The sequence below is a fragment of the Anastrepha ludens genome, chromosome 3 (genome assembly GCF_028408465.1).
Source record: "Anastrepha ludens isolate Willacy chromosome 3, idAnaLude1.1, whole genome shotgun sequence".
NCBI lineage: Eukaryota > Metazoa > Arthropoda > Insecta > Diptera > Tephritidae > Anastrepha > Anastrepha ludens.
This window is the reverse complement of record NC_071499.1, coordinates 109,547,417-109,571,559: the sequence shown is the minus strand read 5'-3', so window position 1 is coordinate 109,571,559 and position 24,143 is coordinate 109,547,417. Positions and strand designations below refer to the sequence as shown.

Sequence of the window (24,143 nt, the reverse complement as noted above, 5' to 3'; positions counted from 1 at the left end):
GTACGACCCTACATCTATTACTTTAAGTTAATAGAAAGTGTTTTCAAAAGTCGATCAGTTAACAAGTCAGTTCTATGTCAGCCATTTTCCATGTTGTTCACACTTGCAGTAGGTAATTTTTTCTTTTTTTTTGTCTTAAGTCATTTATGCTATGTGTTTTCCATTTTATTTACCTACCACAAATATAAATATGCGATTCTCAGACGGATGTTTGTACCAAGACCTCCGCCAGCTGAAGCAGCCGCTTAAGTGAAATATCCGTACGATGAGATTTCAGATAAAGGGCTTAACCTTTAAGTAGCACAATGGTATTTAGCTGCAGCTTGAGCAAGTGCTTCATCAAGACTATACTCATATTTGTAATTTTTATCACACTTCTGAAACGAACGGATGCATTTGTCCCGCTTATGCACTTGCTCGAATATACGAGCGTAGTTTGAAAAGTCCATGCAAAGTAAGAGAGTTGGCACTACTGGCACGTGTCGGGGTTATTTCCAGTTAGTAGCATTTCTTGGAAGAGCACACACCAAGTTTGAAGCGAGGAAGTCGAGTGATTTTCCTTTTCCATCACGATAATGCACTAATTGACGGTTCCCGCCTTGGACTACTATTTGTTCCTAAATTTGAAGAAATGGCTGGCGGAAAAAAATTTTTATTCAAACGAGGAAGTGATTGCAGTAACGTATAGCTATATAGTTTTCAGAGTTGGGAGCAACAAATTAGAACAGCGTTAGGCGAAGTATATAAGCCTAAAAGGAGATTATGTCGAAAAATAAAGGCTTACCCCAAATTGGTGCTGCGTGACCACCGTTCGGAAGTGCGTAGGTTCGAATCTCCGTGCTTGAAACACCAAAGTTATAGAAAAATGTTTCTAATAGCGCTCGCCTCTTTGGCAGACAATGGCAAACCTGCGGGTTTATTTCCGCCATCGAAAAGCTCCTCATAAAAACAACTATTTGCCGTTCGGAGTCGGCTTAAAATTGTAGGTTCCTCCATTTGTGGCACAACAACAAGACGCACACCACATATTGGAGGAGGAGATCGGTTAAACACCCCAAGAGGGTGTAAGCGAAGACCTCCGTTACTTTCTCATTAGATGGCTGTAGTGATCGATATCTCGTACGGTATCGATCAGACAATTTAAAGTTTATGCCCATTCTCAAGGTGACATTTCACACTAAAAAATTATTTTGCTGTTTTTTGCTTATTCCATTAAGTTGAGAACTACAGGGTGTTAACAATGGAAGTCAACAAAGAGAAAATTCGGTAGATTTTACAGATTTTCTTTGATAAAGGCCAAAATGCGAAAATGCAAACCTGGCCGCTGAAATTATGAATGGTGTTTATGGTGCCGATACTGTAACAACTAATTACGTGCCATTTTGGTTTCGTCGATTCCGTTAGGACATTTTTGAGGTTAAAGAAAATGTCAGTAATGTCGAAAATGTCGATAAAATCACAGAAATAATCGAAGTTGAACGGCATGTTAGTAGTCGTAGCATCGCCCAGGAGCCAAAGGCCGACCATAAAACAGTTTCAAACCATTTTCGTAAAAATTTTACGCAAAAATAATGGATTTCTTTTTCCCCAAACTATTATATGTACCCCAAACAATTAAGCAGTTTTTATTTTTGCACTGACTTTTCAAACGACTCTCGTGTTTTTCCAGAAGTGCAAAGAAAACTCAATAAAATAGGACAAATATTCACCATCGGTTTCTGTTTCTCCCTTAAATAGGACAAATACAAAAATTTATTGAAAAAGCTGGGCTCAGAGGAATATTCTGAATTCTTGCAGGGGACACAATAGATCCTTCAGACCGCAGTGCTAAATAGTACTTCTCTTTCAAATTTTCTTTATTTCAGTATAACAATGAAGAAGGTTTAATTAACTTATATACATTCAGTCTTCGGATGGAGTGCCAAAGTGCCAAACATTTCCATATTGAAGAAATCAATGAAGCTTCTGTGAGTTGTATTCACGTACAGTGGTGTTCACAACAACAGGGACCAACATAGTAATAATAAAATGCAACAATAACTGAATAGTAATAATAACAGTTATCGTGGTAAGTTCTAACAACCAAATTAGTTAACTAAAGTACCTACGCATATGGGCTCATAGCTGAACGCTGTCTGTCTTTGGTTTTTGTAACCATCTTTTGATATAATTAATGCTGCACAGATTTGGGAATGCTGTTTACCAAATCTCAAAAGTAATTTGCCGTGATAGATTTTCCAACACGGAAATCAGAAAAACAACTGTTATTTATTTTAACGACTAAAAAATGCTTTCTATCAAACTCCTCTATCATTTTTAATAACATGATTTTCAATATGTACGCATATAATTTGGTATTCGTAAAAATCTATAGTAGTAACGAAAACCCTAATAACTGTCGAACATAAGTATTTCGTATACATACATTCGCATATATATCAAGCGCATATAATTTATATATATACATACCTATAAGTACTCTAATATTCTACACGAATCACAATTTTAATGCAAATGTACCAATATACATACATATAAGTACATACATAAACATAAAAAAATAAAAAATGTATAGCATACGTACATGTAAGTATGTAAAATATATGCATACCTTATATCGTCTTCTAAAATAGTATTAACTCCATAGTACTTACAAGCTATAGTTAATTCCATTTTGACTGAATTATTTCGAAATATGTAAATACATTATTCCATATTTTAAATTCAAAATATTAAAATAACATCTAAAAAATCGAACGAACTGCAAATGTATGCATATACCATACTGGTAACTGAAATGAAAGTAAATAAAAATAAGACATGGATATGACCACATGTTTATTAAACGGATGTTTTGTTTTTATTAAATTTTAGATACTTGTGAAAAGATCCAAGCACTTTTTACATACCTACTAAGAATGAGAGTACTCTTTACAAAATTTACAATGTTGTTGTTGTTGTTGTTGTAGCAGCATACATATACGAGGAATGCTACTGAAGTGAAAGTCATTGGCCAAATATAAATCCGAATCTTTCCGGTTAGGTATAACTGGACTATCGTGCGAACGAAAAATTTACAATCTCCAAATATGCTTAGAAAATATGCTTAGAAAAATATATTGTGTCCCCTTCAAAAGAGATTGCCCAACAACAAAATGTGAGTTGTGATTATTAAATTAAGTGATTATTAATTTACAAAAAATAAAAACATAGAATTAATACATCATGTTTCGACTTCACTTTAGCAAAAATTCAAAAAAAAAAATTAATAATTGTAAAAGTTATCGCTGTTTGTGTGGAGCCCGTCCTTGGAGATTCATCTAAAATCAATCGGACAAGAGAAATGAGTTTTATTAATAGATAATCTTGTGCTGATTGAAGCTTTGTTTTCAAAATTAACAATATGGCAGCCTCAGGAAATATTTTTCAAATTTTCGATAAAAAACCGAAAATTAATTGTTAAAAACAAAAATCGAAATTAAAAAAAAAAAAATCCTTCGATCAGTTTTTTATGTTTTTCAAAAGCAGTATAAATTTTATTGAAACCTACCAAGCGGTTTTTAAGTTACAATGATCACCAGTTCAAAAAACATGGTTTTGAGAAAAACGCCTTTAAAGTATTGGTTTTCGTTTGTTTTTGCCCGGGCGCCCTTTGTTAATTGTTGAATAACTCGAAAAGTATTTGTCGGGCTCACTTCAAATTTTCACCCAATATTTTTAAGAAATTATACTTTAAGAAAATTAAAAAAAAAATTCAATTTTTTGAAAATTCTGACTTTCCCTAACCCCTTAATGAAACAGAAAAGCTGTGCTTTTAAACTGAGCTAAGAGTTTGTCTTTGCGTTGAGAGATTGCTTTTGCATTCAATATTGCACTCAAACTCAATCCTTTACGCATACTTCTTCCTGAAGCAACAACATATCTATTTAGCAATAGCTTCATTTCGACGCCTAGAATTGCTGTTATTAATGCAATTCTAAGGAAAACAACACGCACATCACAGTACCTTAAATTCCCGAAAAACCTGCAGCTACCAAATTCAACAATAATCCTGGTTCGCGTAAGAGCTGGCAGCGGTCTCTTGAACGAAAAACGCAAAATGCAAATGAAGCGACTAACATCACAGTCAGCGAAAATAAAGATTTGCAGGTATTTTTTATTAATTTGTACATTCTGCCTTCGGATGAAGCGCAAAGTGCCAAACACTTAATATTGAAAAATCACTGAAGCTTCTGTGAGTTGCATTCACGTACAGTGATCTTTACGATAACAGGGACCAAGGCTACAAATTGTTAAATTAACGCTTTTCAATCAATATGCTCTTTTTGTAATACAAAGTATTTGTCTTTATATAACAACTCATATCCCAAATAATAATTCATAAAAATTGTCTAAACATTTTGTTGATTCTTCATAATTCATAGTTTTCGGCACAATGCGGGGTCTACGCATGTAAGCTGGATTCCTAGAGCATTTTTAGCGAGTCGTAACATTTTTACTGTGGCAAGTGCGCGTTGCCCCGTATGTATATCAGTTTGCATATGTATATGTATATGTATATATAATTAGCGCATACATACATACATATGTGCATTCTTATTCCTGGATTTTTAGCCGAGCAACTTCTATTTCTCTTTCAAATTGTTGTGTCCATCTCGGCGTTGCCCTGCAAATGGTATTTCGCCTCTAAACACGCAGACTATTTCCATGGTCTACCAAGGGGCAACCGCCACTAAACAAAAGTTCTATAATTTGATGTTTAGTTAAGTGGCGTCTGCAATTAAGCACATTATACTTGATTGTCCCTATAAATTCATAAAATATCTCCAATATACTTTATAGATGAAAAATCAAAATTGTGATTTTATAAATTATGCATGCATATTAATACATATTTAATTTATATTAATAAGGGTGATAGCACAATGTACAACCCCTCATTATGATATGGATTTAGATAAGATTGTGAAATACTTTGCCTGTTACGCAAATAAATTATGTCAATACGATACGAAACAAACAAAAAAATAGGTTCATATATGTACATATGTACATACATAAGTGCACTGTGTCAGCAAGATCTATCAGGCAAACAGATACGTCCGTTAATGCTAACTCATTTTCAAAACTAAAATATTAAAAACTAGGGGGATGTCAAACGCCCGGCTAATTAATTTTCTTTATTGTAAAATATATACATATGTATACATATTTAAAGCAAAATTTTATTTCAGCTTTGTTTTTTTTTACACAAAAAATCTTAGTATCCCTTCGTAATGTGCTGCATAAACATTAAGCGCAATCATCTACATGCATACATACATATATGTACACATAAATAAAGTGCAATGAACGCAAATATGACTGTTTTTGATCAAATCTTTTTCCCCGTTTATGATATAGAAGCGATAACAGTGGAGCCACTATATATTGAAAGTTACTTCCTATACATATATAAGTCTACTATAAGTATGTGTATTTGTGCATATGAACACACGTATTAGGATTTCAAGTATTTATTAATCATTCAATTATTTACATTTCATTAATTGAACTAAATAACGCGTATGACGCTGCGAAAATCGCATTTGCAAACCCCCATATAACCCATTTAAGTATGTATTTCGTCATGCCAGGCGACACAAATGTTTCTGTTGAAATTTTTTTCTAAATATATAAATAAAAACAACGGGTACGAAAACCAAAAACTTACAAAGCCACAGGTACATAATTCGCTGCGCAGTATAATAAAGTCATTTTTGTTTGTTGCTGTTTGTTCTGTTAAAATTTGATCTTTATTCCGTTTTCTTTTGCTTCTTTTAATATTATATTTTATAAATGTTATCGTATAGTACAAAACCAATGTTTTTAAATATCTACAATTCAATGTTTTTAAACTGTACTTAATACAAATCAAAGTTAATTAAAGCGTTTATGGCAATTATCACTTAATGTATTTACGTTTCCCTAGGATTGTTTCGAAATTAAGCTCAGCTCAATACAAATCAGCTTCATCCTCTATACTTGGCGAAGTAGCCGTCGTAAGCATAATCAATAAAAATGTGCTACCGACGGCAAAGCCGTCATACATATCCAGTCAACCTAATTTTGGCATACAAAGTTTTCAACATTTAGCAAGTCATTTAAGATGAAATATTATCCATGATAAAATAGTAATTAAAGTAGTTCTTAATACAAAGCGTTCATAAGCAACATTTTTTCTTTCTAATAATGCGTGTGTAGATTTTAAGTGTCTTGTATTTTCTTGCTGTTTGCAATTATAGTAATTCACCATTTTCATTTACTTTGATAATCTTAATACGATCACCTTTCTCGGCTAGCACTTGATCAAAACTCTTGCCTTTGGTTTTGGCAAACCATCCAGAATGATCGGCTATTAAATGGTTAACAGCACAACCGTCACATTGAAGGATTACCACACCGGTCCTGTAAGCAGCTTCTGACACCTGCTTACTATTTCGTGTGTTGCACAATTTACAACGATAAACCAATTCAATCTTGCGTTCCATGCAACGTAAGCGTTTCAGGGTATTAGGTGAAATTGAACCAGATGAGGATACGCCAGATTCACCAAACTTTTTACCCGTAAATGTTGTTGCATCGAGAATGGACTTTGGTATTTTCAGCGGTTGACATATTTTATCGACGCCATCGTTGATAGTGCGGTCCGTGACCGGTGCAGCCGTAGCCACACCTTCCACAGGTTGTGTGATGTTAAAGAGGACATTTTGGCCTTGTTGCCGTATACTGTTAAGTGTCCTCAAGCTAAAGAGATTACGCAACGAGTTCATTTTACACGCTCATCACGACGTATTTATGAATATTGCAAAAATAAAACAAAATTATTGAAACGTTTAGTATGTATGTATATGCTAATTAGATATTCTCTGAATTTCTATTATTGGATATGTTAGACACAAATATTGCTTCACTTCGACAGCTAAATGTAAACTTGTCCAACGAGAGCTATGACAACTTACCAGCTGATTTTTAAAGTTTCGTTAAGACTGGTAAAGGAATTAGCGAAGAAGAACGAAGACACAGTGTTGCCAAGTTATTAATGGCTGGATCAATTCTGATACTTTTTAAACTTTTGCGGTATTATAAATTTATTGGCTAAAGTTTGTGTATAGTAGCTTGTCTCTCTCCCTCCTCCGCCTGAATCTGTAGTGACACTTTGATGTCTCAAATAAATTACAAATATACATACATATATATATATATAATTGACGCGTACACCCTTTTTGGGTGTTTGGCCGAGCTCCTCCTCCTATTTGTGGTGTGCGTCTTGATGTTGTTCCACAAATGGAGGGACCTATAGTTTCAAGCCGACTCCGAACGGCTGATATTTTTATGAGGAGCTTTTTCATGGCAGAAATACATTCGGAGGTTTGCCATTGCCTACCGAGGCGCGAGCGCTATTAGAAAAATGTTTTTATTAATTTTGCTTTCACCGAGATTCGAACCAACGTTCTCTATGTGAATTCCGAATGGTAATCACGCGCTTAAACCGAACGGTAGTCATAGTAAAATTTGACTCTTTCTATTTTGAGGTTACTGCTTAAAATTTTAGTAACGACCAGGTAGATAGAAGTAGGATACTAAAATATAAGTTGAAATTTAAAAGTCAATTATGCGCTTTTTCTGTATTATTGATATTTTTCGTTCACTCATAGCAGAAAATTTGTTCGGTGCCCTATTTTACTAACAGATAAATAACACCCATTTAAGATAAACAACTTGTATGTAGTATTAAGTAGTGAAAGTAAAATACCCTAAAAACCCCTTCCATTTTAAATAACCTCAATTCAATATCTTTATTCTCTAAGCTTTATTTAACGTCTAGTTCATAAAATATGTTTTATAACTTTGTAAACGCTGTAGTGCATCTACGTAATGTGAAAATGTCACACAAACCACAGAAGTTGTATGTACTAGAGTATTATTTTGATTAAAATAATATATTTCATACTAGAGATAAATAGATAAAAAAAAAAAAAAACGATTAAGCTTTAATTGAGCATCACAAATAGTTTGTGCAAATATTATATGAATATCAATTGGTTTGCTGACTGTTTTCCGAAACTGCGAGAATATTCTCTTTGTTATGTTACAATAAGATTGTTTCGTATCGAAAGCAATATACTAAAATTACTTATGAATATTCATTTGCAAAATTAAAACTTATTGCAGCTAACCAAATTCATTTGTTGCTCCAGAGACCCGATCCCTTAACCTTGCATGTTACTTATGCCTCCTTCAGGTATTGAGAATACAAACGACAAGCAACCGAAACGTATTAAAGTACCATGTGTTAGTATCGCCGTACCTTCCCAAGCGCCAGCAAGCATCGGGGGTTCAGAGACAAAAGTGCATTTGCATTCAGGTTTCATTGGTGGAGCCATTCTGAAGCAAAAAATTAAAACATTATAGAATCACCCACATGGCATTTTTATAGATTTCCTGACCTTGAATTCCTATCTAATATGTAATGCTGCCGTTGTATTCCACGCCGTTTATCCAAAATCTCTTGAACACGTTTTTGCAATTCGATGTCTTCATTTTTAAGTTTTTTTGCAGGCGTGGGGCCATGGTCAGTGAAATCGCATGAATACAGTTGTCCGTTAACTTCGGTGCCATATTCTGAGTAGTTGATAAGTTCGTAGGTTTTTGTGAAGTCATCATAAAAAATTGTTGCGTGTTTGGGCGAAATGCGGCAACAATGTCCGATGAAGGAAAGATTCACATCAACAGAAGCTTGACCAGACCCAATGTGCAGATTTCGATAACGCATAAAAAATGACGAATGTAACTCCACATTACTGAACCATCGATTGTCTTCAAGTATATCGCCTAACGGAGTTAGTACAGCGCGAGCGCGCACTTTACACCGCATCAACTTCAGTTCAAGCCGGGTTGCTATTTCGTACGCTTTTTCCGTGTCGGTGCGAATACGTGGTTTGTACTTTTGCTCTTCTTCGTCGGCAGCAACAATAGCAGCAGCAGTGGCCAATGCCGGGTGTAGCTGCGGTAAATCGTCATCGCTAGCGGTTTGATGTTGTGCTAAGATCGACGATGTTTCGCCTGTAAACATTATCGAGAGACGCCGTACATCTTCTGGTGAAAGTATTTGCGATGGCAATATTTGTTGTGCATCGGGCTTTGTGAGTTCACGTATACGTTTTGCTGCCGTGCGATTTTGGTATTGCACCACAATCTCTGGGTGTTCATGTACAAGTTGTTGCACCCGTTGAAATGCTAATTTTTTTATCAAATCCACATCTAAATAACGAAGCTCTGCATCTATTTCGGCATTGTATTTAGTATCATCGTCAGTTTCTTCGTCGTCTTTGATTTTGATCTTATCCATATCTTCTTCTTGAACTTGACTTGTAGGTGATTTTTGTGCATCATGATCGATTTTCACTTCCTCCTCACATTTTATATGCACTTCCGAAACGCCGCTTTTGGTAGATTCCCCCCGTTTGCTACGCTTTTTACTGCTCTTTGCCTTCTTATTTTTATCATCCTCTTCTGTTTTCTCTTTATCAGTAACATCATTGTCAGTTTTCGATCCTTCCTCTTGAGGTTTGTTATCCTCAGAGATTTCTTCAGTATTATCTTCTTCCTCTTCACTACTGCTTAAGTCAGCTATTTGACCCAGTTCTTTTTGAATTTCACGAAATTTAGCTTTGGCGCTTTGAAGTGCTTCTAAATCCTTAAAAACCGATTCAGCCACGCTTTCTTTAGATATTATTTCAGGTGAACTAGGAAGACATTTGCGTCGTTTGACTATGTCATAACGCAAAGTTTCACGCAATGATGGCAAAAGAGGTGGGGGATTTTCGTAGTGATATTTCACCATCGGAGGAATTTCAATTGTTTCTCGAGTTTTTATTGGCACTTTGATACGGAAGGGTGGATTACGCATGTGTACGCGTCTGAAGAATTCCATTTTCACTGATTCGTGATCGAAAGGCTGTGAGAACTTATCCCACAAGCGAACGCGCTCCGTAGCTGAAATACTGGTTACGAGATGATTATCCTAAAACAAAATCGTATTCAGATATTTACTATTATCTTAAAAATATACTGTATTACAATGAAGTTTTCTACATGGTTGGGACACATCCAGAGACCAGTTGGTAAGGCGGTCATCGGTGGATTCAAGCAATCTTGATGAAAGTATAAAGGACAGTAGTCACACGCAACGAGAGGCGCTTTTTTACAAGATTTGCGGCAGTAAAAACAAGTTTTTGCGGGTAATGGCACGAGACCCTGTGAGTCTAGCTCGTATGGCTTAGAATTTCGACGTACATTACTTGGTTTTTTATTCCCATTTCCATTTTTTCGTATAGGCTCAACTAAAAAAAATAATCAGATATTTTTTAAATTTATAATTTTGAAGACTGTTATAGCCACCTTTATCATTGCCAGGAAACTGAGAGTGTATTTCTAACTCTCGCGGTAACTCAAATTGTTTTGGATTTAATATACTAGCTGCTTTTATCAATTCATCCAGCGGTGTGGGTTTTTTATTAGGGTCTAGTGCCCTTTGTATTCCTACTGGTAATTTCGATAAATATTTTTCAGTACTGCTAAGATCGCTACAAAACGATGCCCGACTACTGCTGCGTTTTCGTAAATTACGGAACTTAAACGGGGCCGATTCTGTCTCAACCGAAACTGACGGAGTACTTGGTCGTGAACTTTCTGCACGTACAGATACTGCCACGCCAGAAGCATTACGTTCAACAGAGCTTGATTTGGAAGATGGAGTGGGTTTAAGAGTCATGCGGCAGTTATGACATAGCCATTGGCCGCTTGGTATATCTTCCTCTGTAAGTGGTGGATCACTAAGGTGAGATAACACATAATTATTATATATATTAATGTATATATACCCAAGTGAACACGTGTACTTACTGGCACTGCAAATGGAAACTAGAAGGACAGCGATCACAGCACAGCAGATCTCCACCTTCCTCACAGGCATCACAAAGATCATGATTGTGACCTCGACCTGGTCGTTTGTAATATGGATGTTTCGTATTCACTGGGCGCAATGTTATTTTTTCTTCTTCAGATGGCGGTGGTTTAATAAGGTTTCTAATTTGCTGTTTAAAAATATAATTAATATATTATTAATTTTTGATTATTTTACATGTTAAATTTTAATTTTCTCAGCACTTTACAGATTGAAAGAAATTTTGCGTTCCAGCATCTGGCGATGCATTAGGACGAGCAACTTTCACTGCTTGTTGTTGATTTGAATGCAGTTTTAATTACCTCCATAATGGGCAAATTCGGATCCACTTCCACTTTCGACATGTCTGCTTTGTATTACCGAAATATTTTCACAAAAACAACTTTTCGATTCCTCGTAATATCCAATTTATTCCAAAGGATCTTTAGCTGCAGTTAAATTGTTTGACATTTGTTCAATTCGATGCTGAAGAAGGTGTTCAGTGAATTTCTTAAACCCACAATTAGAGTTGTATTTGGCCGCGCATGGAATGTAATAACTTTATGAACATGATACTTTGTTCAGACATGCACTTTAATTGAGGCAATTCAGTCCTTAATTAAATTATCGAATTTTGTGTTTGCATACATACAACTAAGCTAGCTCAATTAGAAATTAATAGCTGAAAACATTTTGATTTTGTATGAGAAAACAAAAAAGTGAGGATAAATTTAGGTTCAAAAGAAGGGTTAATGCACTAAATGTGAAAGCGTATTTTAATGTTGGATACGGAACTAATGTCATTTCGCCCCAGTCCCCTTCTTTTGATTTTGATGGTATATTGAATAATTTCAAAAGAATTTTATAATTGGGAATACATTTTCATAATTTTAGTTTCAACATAAATTTTGTCTTCAATTTGTTTTTATTTTTATGACCTCCACTTTCCCTATTGAACACATTTTGTTCTTCTCCTTGAACATTCCCCATAGGGTTGCGTGGGAAATCTATGTAGTGAAAATTGCAAAATTTATTAATTGCTCAATTAACGCCGTAATTGCCTAAATATCTTAGTTGCGTAATTAATTTGCATGATCTGAACAGAGCGCAATCTTAAAATATAAGGACAAGAATTATATACGTATATATACAAGGCGAATTAAATACAGAAAGGTGCGTCTCCCAAAATAGTCAATTTATTTTACACGATTTTGACAAGTGGGATGTCAAGCCCTTAAAAATACAAAACAAACAAATTTCTTGTGTTTGGTAGTTTCTATTGCCTTCGCCTACTCTTCCTCTTCCTAAAGTTTTTCCCTCTTAACTCTAATTAATGCGATATTCAATTTTGAAAATAATATCGCATCATGTGATTTTAATGGAATGAGGAGGGCATTCAACGGAGCTGGATACTATGTCAATTAGAAGAGTATACTTTAGGGTATCGGATTTGAGAAAAATTAATTATTGCGTCGCACAAAAGCGAGGTGTGAAAAAGATTTATTAATAGCATAATTCATTTGCGTGATAAATCTAAATTTTTGGTCAAATTTTAGGACTTTTTTACTATTTAAGCCAATTTAATTCAATCACATAGAAAAATTGATATATGTATATAAAAGTTGACACAATCAATTTAAATAATTTATAATCCTTATATAATATGGTACATATAGGCAACAAATATAAATGTCCCGAAAACAATTAGTTTCATTAAATCTAATAAATAATCTAGTGTACTTAGATATAATGCACATTGGCAACCCTATGTATTACTGAGTCAACGACAGAAATAGAACAAAAACAATACAACAGCGTTCGAAACGCAAAATAAATTGTTAGCATATACAGCTGCTTTACGAGTGTTTATTGAAGTTTTGCTTATTTATTCGTTATAAAATGCTTTCTTTTTTCTCAAAGAAGAAACCAGATCCACCACCAGAAGAGCCAATTCAAGGACCAACTGATCCCACACAAACAAATGAAGGTGGGGGAGGTGATGATTTTATTTTTGTAGAACGTAAAACATCGGAAAACGACCCTGCTAGGCCTCCAACACAAGGTATGGGAATGTATCCTCCAATACCACCTACGTTTGGAATGAACAGGTTCTCAGGACAGCCTGCTTACCCACCAACAACAAGTGTAGCGGGTGGTTATAACAATGCAACACCAGTGCCATACGTGCAAGGAATACCGTTCGAGTTAGCGCCACAATTAAGTACGAAATGTGATTTTGAAGTAACACAATTGCAGGTCGACAGCATTTTAGCTTTGTTAACTCGTCAAATGTCCGTGGACGAAACTGAGGAGTACAATTTTGCTCTGGAACGATCAATACAAAATGAGTGCTGCTAGCTATTGAGATTTGAATACGTATGCATTTTATTTTTACCGCTGGCCTAAAAACAACGTAATTTTATAGTGTGAATTTTTAGTTATAAGAAATTACGAATGAATATAGTTTAATAAGCCAATAAAATCTTATTAACTTTATTGAATGAAATTATATTTTTATATTTAGATAGTTGTAACTTCCATTTTGTTTCATGATCTTTTCCCGATGTTATGAATTGTAGTAAGATTTAAAGTTCTAAATTGGGTGTAGTTGCAATCGTTTGGTATTGATTTAAGTTCAATAGCAGCTGTTTGGATCTTTATTTATGTAAAGTACTGATTTTGTAATTGTCTATAAAATAGAACATTTAGCATACAGTATTTTAATTAATCTATCCCAAATGAGATATTGTATTCGCTAGTATTTATATTTCGTTCCAAGTTACCGGAAAAAACTGGATTAATATCTGGCCCGAGACGGTCAGTTTAGCAGCATTTCCTAAATATTTATGCTACAAAAACGATAATATATCCAATAATTAATAAACTACAAGGCGCATTTATTACATTCGCTTTGATTAAACATTTGTTAAAGCACTAAAAAATAGTGGTAGGGGTAGTTGGGTTGCAGGCAAGGCGAATGGAAAGTGGCGCCTACCGAAAATAAGAAGAATTACTTGGTTGTAAATATTAAGCGAATGGATTGCTAATATTGTGATTTTTCAAGGATGGTAGAGAAACAGAGTGCGCCTTCCGTGGTCGCCATGTCGTAAAAGTCCATGAATAAACAAGCAAAAGGAAGGGGAATTATCTGTTTATGAAGAAGAAGAGTAGGCGGAAGCAAGCAAACACAAGAAATTTTACGCACACACACATACTTTCTAACCACGCACCTTCCGCATGAAAACGTAAAAAATTGCTTTTGGAGGTTTTATATTCATTTGTGCTTTAACAATTTGACATGCGACACTTCCTTTGCATAAGATTGTATAGTTTTAATCTTACAAATCACAATACTACCCAGGCATTCATTTGTTTGTTTTGTATAGCGAAGAGGGCTGACGTCAGACTTTTCAAGAACGCGAAAAATAAAGAAACTGTTTTTAATGGTTCCACCTTAGATATTCAATTCGTCTTGCTGATTTTTATTTATTTAATTTTTTAAAAGATTAAATAACAATAGAATTGTTAAATAAACAAAAAGATAACGCAGCGCTAGCAACGGATGCTTTCGCTGGTTGCCGATTTTTTAACGAAACAAACTAATGAAAATGAAGGGCCGCACATTAAATTGTGAATCACAATTGTAACAGTAAACTAAATGCAGTTTTTGTGCGTTTTTTGTTGATGTCGTTATGGCAAGAAAGTGTGTGTGTGTGTATTTTTTGCGTTTGGAAGTTTCCATTCCTCTTCATTTCTCCAAATAAGTACTTTTTCTGCCTTTTGTCTGTCGCAGAGATGACGTCGCAGCGAATGTGAAAGGCGCAATCCTGCATTTTATCATTCTTGATTCTTGCCTTGCTTATTTTTTATACCAACGCAACCCTAAGTTTTACAGCTGATTTTGACAATTGTGGCCTTGTAGGGCAATATACATAGACATATATATATATATATATGGATGTTCATGCTATTCGTTCACAAAACGAAAACATTCCGTGTTTTGACCAGCCTTCTTCTGTTATTTTGCGCTCATACCAATTGAAAAATTACGCACACCTATTTTTTATAGTGCTGACAAATTGCAGTGGTGTTGACGCAATTTCAAATTAGCATACCTAGTAAGAATTAGGTTTGAAAAAGTTGCTAAACATTTGCTAACGAAAGCATTAAATATTCTGTTTACTTTTCGTTACAGTTGTGATATAATGAAATCAAGCTCCGTAAAAGCAGGCGATGAACACAAATCACAATCTGATTTGCAACAGCTGCCACAGCAACAGCAGCTCTATGTGGAAACATATACGGTATATGTGGTCACATGGAACGTAGGCACCCGTTTCCCAGACAATATTTCGTTACGTTCACTTTTGGGGCTTCAGGGTGTCGATGATCAAAAGCTGGAATCTTTACCCGATATTTACGCTATTGGGTTACAGGAAGTAAACGTGCAGCCACAGCAGCAGATGTTAGGACTCTTTAAAGAAGACCCATGGACGCACAAAGTTAAAAAACTACTACGAGATTATGACTATGTGGTTATAAAATCTGAGCAAATGCAAGGTTTGCTACTTACTCTGTTGGTACGTCGCAAACATGTAGAACATTTACGTGACATTGAACCCGAATTTACGCGTACCGGCTTTGGTGGAATTTGGGGTAACAAGGGTGCAGTGAGCATCCGGTTCTCTTTATATGGGTGTGCCTTGACGTTTGTCGTTTCACACTTGGCAGCTCATGATCATCATTTAGATGAACGTATTGAGGACTATGAACAGATCATGGAAAATCACCATTACCATGTGCCCCACTATCGAGAAATTTACGATCACGACTATGTCTTTTGGTTTGGTGATCTCAATTTCCGTTTAATGGGTGATGATAGTCCTGCTGAGGTTTTGGCCGCTGTTAAAAATGACGAGCAACTGAGTGAACTCATTCAACGCGACCAATTACTTCATGTGCGAACAAAATTACAGAAAGCCTTCCATTTAATGCATGAACGATTGCCTGCTTTCCCACCGACATTTAAATATCATGAAGGCACATCAAATTATGATTTAAAGCGCCGACCTGCATGGACAGACCGTATACTATATGCATTACAACCGCTCAATAAGCGACCCGATGAAAGGCTAGCTATCGAACAAAGATCATATAAATCACATCCTGCATATAACATTAGTGATCATAAACCAGTGAGTAGCGAGATCAGTATTAAACTTTATCCAAACTATCGAGCCACTTGCGTAAACTTCAAAGATATCGTTGAGTGGAAAATTGGTGAAGAAAATACGGTGGAATATATAAAGCCTAATGATTTTGAAGAGCGTAACCACGACTGGATAGGAGTGTTTCGAGAGGGTTTTGCTAGTTTGAACGAACACATTGGTTATGAATATGTCAACCAGGCCGAGTCACCACCATCTTCACCTGATTCGCCGGTAGATCCCTTCTTTGAAACACCGGGTACACATCGCTCAAGTCGTCACCACCATCGCAATCGTGAACGTTTGCGTCGTCAACAATTGCAGGACGAAGAAGATATTCGGCTCGATTTCTCCGATGACATCAACATGCGCGATGGTGAACGTTACTTATTAATTTACTTCCAAAATACTGGCATGCGTGGCATAACCAGCGTGGCTGGAATGAGCAACGTTTTCCGTGCTGTTGCTCTTAGAGGAAACGCAAATATTGCTTAACGAAAGTAAAAATATTATATGTTCAACTTATTTATTTCTATTTATGACTTCTTTTAACACTTAATAATTTAACCAACCCGGATAAAGACATGTAAAAGGTATATATATTTTTTTGTTATGTATATTGAAGTTAACCCTTAAATAACGTTGCTAATTCGGCATCACTAAATTTAGTATTTTTCTAAACCTATTGTTGAAAGTATTAAATTAAGAAATATGCAAAAGGCATTTATTCATTCACTGTTTGTAAACATTCGTAAGTGAGTGACACTTGTACATATGTACATATATAGTCTAACAAGTGTCTGAAAAGTTTTATATAAATTTTACAAATGTTAATTTTAACAGTCAAATGACAATTACAATAACGAATTGTATAAAATACTAGCGAGGTACTACTGACAGCAGAGAACGTAAACGCATGAAATGAAATGAAATGCATCAAATAAATTTACGTTCTCTGCTGAGAGTACAACCGGATACATGCATATGTATATTGAATAAATAATCAATTTAGATTGACGACGTCAATTTAATTTCAGAAGTCGGTGAAGGAATCTAAAATAATAAAGGGGATACATTTTAACACATTTAAGACAAACGCATTTTTCCTGTGCTAAAAAAATCGGAACGATAACGAAATAAGTCCATTATTTTCAAACAAAACTTGATAGACCAGTTTTATACCAATAATTTTTTATCGATTTACCTTTGTTATGAAAACATCGGTAAGCATTTATTTTGTTTACTTACATATGTATGTGTGTACGTATATCTTATCGGCTATAAAATATTAAAGCTTACTAGTGTTATACATGTATACATTGTTTACTTATATCTTTTGGATGATAAAATAAAGCTAACACTCTTACGCTCGTGCATATGATACATATGTATGTACGTATGTACATACATACACAATAAAGGCAGTGGTAGCAGAATTTACCTGCACGTACTTATTAATAGCCAATCGAGGGTTAATACCCGGACAATATTCTGCCAACAATTTTGGAAAATATTGTAAAATATAATATAATATGTTTTAAAAATACAAAAATCTACCAAATCAATTGAGTTTCCTTATGGGGTTAGGGGTAATCAGAGGCCCAAAAAAATTATGATTTTCAATAATTTGTTTTTGCTACGTGACTTTAGCAAAATTTCAAAAAAAAATTAATAATTGTAAAAGTTATCGCTGTTTGTGTGGAGCCCGTTCCTCCAGAAGTCCCTTGCGATGATCATCACAAGTCTTTGGAGATTCATCTAAAATCAATCGGACAAGAGAAATTTGTGTTATTAATACATAATTTTGTGACTGATCGAAGCTTTTTTCAAAATAAACATTATGACGTTCTCAGGAAATATTTTATCAAATTTTCGAGAAACTCCGACAATTAATTGTTAAAAAAAATCGAAATTAAAAAAACAATCCTTCGATCAGGCACGAGTTTTTATGTTTTTCAAAAGCAGTATAAATTTTATTGAAATCTCTCAAGCGGTTTTTAAGAGACAGTGAAAACCAGTTCAAAAAGTTTTGAGAAAAACGCACTTAAAGTTTTGCTATCGATTGCCGATTTTCCCGAGCATCCTTTGTTACATAATTGTTGAATATCTCGATTTGTCGGGTTCACTTCAAATTTTCACACAATATTTTTAAGATATTATACCTTAAACAAATGCAAACAAAATCAATTTTTTGAAAATTCTGCGTACCCCTAAAACCTTATGTGGGTACATATTTGTTATTTGTATTATACCGATACCTTAGACATATGTATGTGAGTGTGTTTGCATATGGATGTGGGACCGGCCTCGGAATTCCTTTAATTCCATACATCGGTGAACATAACAAATCCTCTCTGAGATGTGACCTGATTTTGAGAAGTCTCACCCTGTGGGTGCTACACCAACTTGGTGATTTTCCAGATGTCTCATACATCTGCCCAGAATGCAGAAAAGAACAAGAGCTAAAATTCTCAATTAAAACACCAATTTGGGGCAACTCTAAAGCACACTCAATTGACAATACGTTCATACATACATACATATCTATTTATTCGTGTTCAAATAAAAATTATTTCTGGAAATATTGAACCAATATCTGATAATAGTTTGAGATTAAATATGCGTTATCAATTTTTTGTTTTACACACGTACTATGTATACATTTGTACGTATGTAAGGTATGTTTTAATATTTTTTATTGAATACTCTGTAGCAATATTATAAGGCCGATCAAATATTGGTGCCAATGGATAACCGGTAAGCATTTTTCGATAAAAATATCTTAAAATTTCAAAGTGATTTTAATAATATAACAAAAAATTAATTATAATACAACAATAAATTAAATTAACAATAAAAAGTCTGTTCATGTAAAAATTATACAATAACTTGTCATTAACTTAATTTCGAGAATTCGGTCTCATAACCTAAAACCAAATATCAATTTACTAACTTAAACTGTTAGCTGGAAAAATTACAAAAAGTAAAAAAATTTTCAGTTGAGATACCTTGCATTAAATATTAAAAAAATTAAGCTAGTATAATGCAAAATAAAAATGCTTAGCATCACATGATTTTATTTTGTCCACAATAATTTGTTCCATTCTATTGTTGTGGCAATCACAGCTTTTTTCATATTTTCCTTGCTTCCGTCTAAGCATGTATGTATGTATATAAGTAAATATATTGTCAAATTAGAAGCACAAAACACAAAAGATACCTTCAATTCTTTCGATTTGTATTTCGGAAACTGCAGCAACGATAACTGGAGGCTGGAGACACTTGCAATTCTTAGAAGTAAAAACTTATCCCTTAAAAACTTGCAACTCCCCCTCAAAGTGAAATGTCACTTTGCTCTTTCAATTTTCCCTACTTGCAAGTTTTTTTGGATACATGAACACCAAAACTTGATAATTTGGAACAATTTTTACAAAGGACTTGCTTCATGAATAGACCTAAAATGTACGGAAGTACAGTAGGTTCTGTTTTTATGCGGTAGATACGTTCCGCAAGAAACAGCATAAAAAAAAACAGCATAAAAAAGCTACTAGTTCTATAGTAAAACTATAGATACGTTTCAAAAGTGCTAAAACCGCATAACTCCGAAATAATGTAATAAAATCGCATAAAAAAGGACACTAGTTCCATATTATAACTATAGATACGTTCCATAGACCGCATGAATCTGAAATAATTAAATAAAATCGCATAAACAAAATATTGTATTTTTGAAAATTATATCTTTATTTAAGGGGGAAGTCTACTGTGAATTTTTCAAAAAATCGATTTTTTTTTTATTAGCTTAAAAAATACTTTGAACGCTCTTAAATAAGGTACAATATGTGTTACAGCTGGCTAAATTTTTCTTCGTTGAAATTTCGACCTTTTCCCGAAGCGCTCCAAAGCGCGTACCTGCTATACTGAAACTTTAAACGCATTTTTCTCGAAACTAAGTTTTTGTATACGGTGTACACGATATCTCGAGTTCTGATAAATGAATCAGCTTAAAAATTTAATTATATATTCTCTGTAATAGTGTCTCTCGTCTGACATAGGATTTTTTTGATATCGTTATTTGTTAAATTGTTATAAACAATATTAACATCAATTTTAGGCAAAAAAAAAGAAAAAAATTTGAAGAATTTTTTTTTCAACGCCAAAATTTTTTATCGACATAATCCTACGTCAGATGAGAGTCAATACTATGTATATGATAACAATATTTTGTTTTTTTGTTTTAGATCACCGAAACGTAAGATTTCATGTACACCGTTTAGGCACCTAAGAAAAGCGGACCTGCGCTTGCAGAAGTGCCACAGCGGCCATTTTGAATATTTTGACTTAAAATTTTTTTTTCAAAAACTTAAATATATAATAAAGATAAGAGTTTAAATAGATTTTATGTACGAGCAATATTTTGTTAGAAATAAAATCCGGAAAATAAGCCTGTTTTTTCCCTTGTCACAGTAGACTTCCCCCTTAAGAAACGTCAGAATCGAAAAATAAATTTAAGTCAGAAATAGAATCAGACAATATCCACATGTTGCGCATTCGTTTAGGATTTGGCGTAAAATCACATCCGTCACTTGAGGAAATGTACACATCTGATCTAGATAGTTATGCAGGCGGTTCCATACTTGTGGGGTTAGCATTTCTGATGTAATCTGTGATGAGTTTTTGCTTATCTGGTTTAGAATCTTGTTTATATGTACAATTCCCGATAGGTCGACATGCATTTTGTAATTTAAAAAAAACCGCACTATTTCAAAACCGCATAAAAAAAAAGCCGCATAAAAACAGAACCTACTGTATATGCGTAGAGTTTTAGGTTATACCAAGGGCTTTCAAACTGTACGCCGCGATACCCTAGCGGTAAATACAAGTACATAAATGAAAATGGAAAATTTACAGATCAAAGGTGTCTGGAATTCAAAAATGTTATACAGGTAGCGTCCACTGAAACATCAATACATTACTGTTTTTATTGTTCATTGTAGTTACTAACAATGCAACGGACAAAATAAATATGCTTAATCATGTAAAGTTGTTACTATAGAAAAGGAAAATAGAAGCAGAACCACGAAATACTGGGTGTTCTCCTAGCTTCTGAAAGGCGTCTTCCACAAAAAATCAGCTCAGGTTCTAAAGCCAAGTTTGAAAATAATATAAATCCAACTTTTGAATAAATAATTCTGATAATTTTGCATAATCTTTATCAATACAATTCGATAAGAGATTCACGTAGATGGATGGCCTCTTAAGTAGAATTTGTATGTGTTCCCCTTTAAAAATATGATACATTTATGTTAAATTTCCTACGCTTTTATTGTTTTTAATGTTAATATTAATAAATCTCACATGACAAAAAAATAGTAAGGTAGACCGCTAAGAAACACTGTCGGCATTTTTGTTGTTTGCAAACCATTGTTTGTTGTACTTCTATTGTTTCATTCAAATAAATTAGAAATTGTTACGTTGTATTCCTTTTATTATTTAAAACTTATAACGTTTAATTGTAATAAAAACGCCGGAAAACTAAAACAAATGCGTTTAGAAAGCTGCGCGAACAAGAGCAACACCTGTTTTGCAGCGGCCAGCCAACGCTGTCCACACTACAAAGCTAGTTATCGGCAAGCACCTAAGCTCTGCTCACCGCCGATTACCAAAAGCGCGCAGGATTTTTATAGGCAAAAAATCAATCCTATTAGAAAATTCAAATTGAGAGTTTGAAAAAAGACATCTAGTAGTCAGTACAATTTTAGGGCATTGAAAAATTCAAATTTACAGTTTGAAAAAGACATCTAGTGGTCATTACAATTTTAGGGCATTGCCATCTAAGAAAACTTTATATTAAATCTCAACAATTTGAAGGTATTGCCATACAGAATAAATACATTAATAAATTATAAAATATAAGTATGCTACAAAATCAATATATTTTCGTAAAGCCGTAAAACGTGAACAATTTACAGAAATCCATGATAGTATTAAATTTTAATTTCATATATGTATACGGTTGGGTATCATTTTTTTTATTTCAAGTCTAAAACATAATTACAGTTTCACAGACCACTTAAGAGTAATTTAAAAAAGAGGTTGTCTGTAAAGTCGGTTTACTGACGATAGTTTACCGTGACAACGTCATAAGAAAATACATTCCATCAGTTGCATTTTTTCAAAAGAAAATTTTAATTTTGTTTGTTTGCTAGATATTTTGTAAGGATATAGAGAAGGAGGTAAATGGAATCGCAATGGAATTGATCAAGTTACATTTACACAAACGTGAAAAATTACGAAACATTTATCAAATTAGTGAAATATATGTTCAATTTCGATTGTGCAACAGACGTTAATAAGTCAACAAAACTAAGAGGCACCATCATTGATTTGACTTTTTCAAGACACATTAAACTCGAAACAATCCCTTTCATTTCCTACTTTTCCTATCATCGTCCTATTCTCAACAGAGAAATGGTTCATTACCATGCACACAGGAAGAAGGCATATGCAAAAACAAATATGTGAATTTATATACATATGCGCAAATACATACATATATATGCTCACTAAAGTAGGAGAGAGCCAGATTTCGAACGTTGCCGAAAGCGGGGACCGATTGTGCCTCTTTGTCGTTCGTTCCGCGCTCTCGCTTGCAGTTCAAGCAAGGTAACGACGCATGAGCAAGATAACGACGCATTTACGCCATAAAAGAGTTTAGAATTTCATAAAATTCATTTTTCGATACCGAGAAGTCAAGCGGAATAGAACTCAAGATCTTATCAAGATAGGAGCATTACACGCATAGTTCGTGTTAAACAAAGTAAGTGGGGCTAGATCTCTACGTGAAGGGGCATGAAAGTGAATACTCCATAATATGGATGAACAATCAATTTCCCCTTTAATTACACTAAAAACAAAAGGCAGTGAGAATTTGATTGAAATTCACTGGTAAGTGAATTACAGAGCCTGCGTTTCATCTTTCATTACGAATTTTGCTTCATGAGACACCGAATTATCACATTTATGATATTTCAAAAAATTAATTTCACTAAATTTGATCGTTTATTTGTGAGATAGAAGCAAATGATATCATATGGAATCAATGATAGTCCGCAAGTCGTGCGAATAAATTGACCACCCACTTTTCATCCATGCATACATAACTGTGTACTTGCCATATAGTATATACAGACACACTTAATATGTATCTTTTTATGAAACATTCCAATGTGTACTTTCAGGCTTAATTAAGCGAATAAATTATGGGCCACAATGTCTATATTGTACTTTAATTGTGAAAATTTCGCCTGAATAAGAGCCAATCAACCATTGAATATGTAGAAAATATGTACGTTCATAGGTATTGTATGTACATACATACATATATATCACGCAGTCAAATCGGTATTATACCATTTAACGAACTAGTTACCACATACATGAGTATTATACTAGTTAATGAATTATGTAGTTCATAATGGGTAATACAAAGCAGATGATTGACTACATCGAACTTCATTTCGTGCTTCGTTAATATTGGGAATATTCTTATTTGTAGTAATTAGCGGAATATTTTATATAGATAACTTATATAAAACCTTAACTGGTCTAAGTATAGTCTCTCTCGAAATAGTATGACTTCTTTCATTAAATATCAGTTTATGAACTAGAATATTTGCTGAGTACAGTAGATTCTGTTTTTATGCGGTAGATACGTTCCGCAAAAAACAGCATAAAAAAACAGCATAAAAAAAGCTACCAGTTCTATAGTAAAACTATAGATACGTTTCAAAAGTGCTAGAACCGCATAAATCTGAAATAATGTAATAAAATCGCATAAAAAAGGGCACCAGTCCCATATTATTACTATAGATACGTTCCATAGACAGCATGAATCTGAAATAATTAAATAAAATCGCACAAACAAAATATTGTATTTTTGAAAATTA

General features: G+C 34.0%; 4 protein-coding genes across 5 annotated transcripts; 2 read left to right on the top strand and 2 right to left on the bottom strand.

Annotated features, from left to right (window-relative positions):
* Window positions 1-5,751: 5,751 nt before the first annotated feature.
* LOC128858762 (DNL-type zinc finger protein-like) lies at window positions 5,752-7,017 on the bottom strand. Its single transcript, XM_054095257.1, has one exon. It carries the CDS (start codon window positions 6,810-6,812, stop codon window positions 6,279-6,281), a length of 534 nt encoding a protein of 177 aa, XP_053951232.1. The 5' UTR covers window positions 6,813-7,017; the 3' UTR covers window positions 5,752-6,278.
* An 818-nt stretch (window positions 7,018-7,835) lies between these two features.
* LOC128858761 (PHD finger protein 12) lies at window positions 7,836-11,628 on the bottom strand. The gene is made up of 6 exons (XM_054095256.1): window positions 11,311-11,628; window positions 10,948-11,138; window positions 10,444-10,877; window positions 10,123-10,385; window positions 8,490-10,066; window positions 7,836-8,427 (listed from the first exon to the last, which is right to left on the bottom strand). The coding sequence occupies exons 1-6, from the start codon at window positions 11,350-11,352 to the stop codon at window positions 8,253-8,255; spliced, it is 2,682 nt and encodes an 893-aa protein (XP_053951231.1). The 5' UTR covers window positions 11,353-11,628; the 3' UTR covers window positions 7,836-8,252.
* A 1,135-nt stretch (window positions 11,629-12,763) lies between these two features.
* On the top strand, window positions 12,764-13,907 carry LOC128856702 (uncharacterized). Its single transcript, XM_054092017.1, has one exon. It carries the CDS (start codon window positions 12,887-12,889, stop codon window positions 13,343-13,345), a length of 459 nt encoding a protein of 152 aa, XP_053947992.1. The 5' UTR covers window positions 12,764-12,886; the 3' UTR covers window positions 13,346-13,907.
* Window positions 13,908-14,958: 1,051 nt separating this feature from the next.
* LOC128858760 (inositol polyphosphate 5-phosphatase K) lies at window positions 14,959-17,770 on the top strand. 2 transcript variants are annotated; one of them, XM_054095253.1, is made up of 2 exons: window positions 14,959-15,105; window positions 15,183-17,770. In XM_054095253.1, exon 2 carries the CDS (start codon window positions 15,193-15,195, stop codon window positions 16,687-16,689), a length of 1,497 nt encoding a protein of 498 aa, XP_053951228.1. In that variant the 5' UTR covers window positions 14,959-15,105; window positions 15,183-15,192; the 3' UTR covers window positions 16,690-17,770. The 2 variants fall into 2 exon arrangements, with proteins under 2 accessions (XP_053951228.1, XP_053951230.1); XM_054095255.1 differs by having other exon boundaries at window positions 14,959-15,116.
* Window positions 17,771-24,143: the final 6,373 nt, after the last annotated feature.

What these genes read in the sequence shown, in the direction of transcription:
- LOC128858762 (XM_054095257.1), bottom strand. Translation starts at nt 6,812, where the DNA reads ATGAACTCGTTGCGTAATCTCTTTAGCTTGAGGACACTTAACAGTATA.
- LOC128858761 (XM_054095256.1), bottom strand. Translation starts at nt 11,352, where the DNA reads ATGTCGAAAGTGGAAGTGGATCCGAATTTGCCCATTATGGAG. An exon ending in CGAATTTGCCCATTATGGAG is followed by an intron (nt 11,139 to 11,310) that starts GTAATTAAAACT and finishes ATTTTTAAACAG; the next exon opens with CAAATTAGAAACCTTATTAA. An exon ending in GTTTCCTGGCAATGATAAAG is followed by an intron (nt 10,386 to 10,443) that starts GTGGCTATAACA and finishes TATTTTTTTTAG; the next exon opens with TTGAGCCTATACGAAAAAAT.
- LOC128856702 (XM_054092017.1), top strand. Translation starts at nt 12,887, where the DNA reads ATGCTTTCTTTTTTCTCAAAGAAGAAACCAGATCCACCACCAGAAGAG.
- LOC128858760 (XM_054095253.1), top strand. Translation starts at nt 15,193, where the DNA reads ATGAAATCAAGCTCCGTAAAAGCAGGCGATGAACACAAATCACAATCT.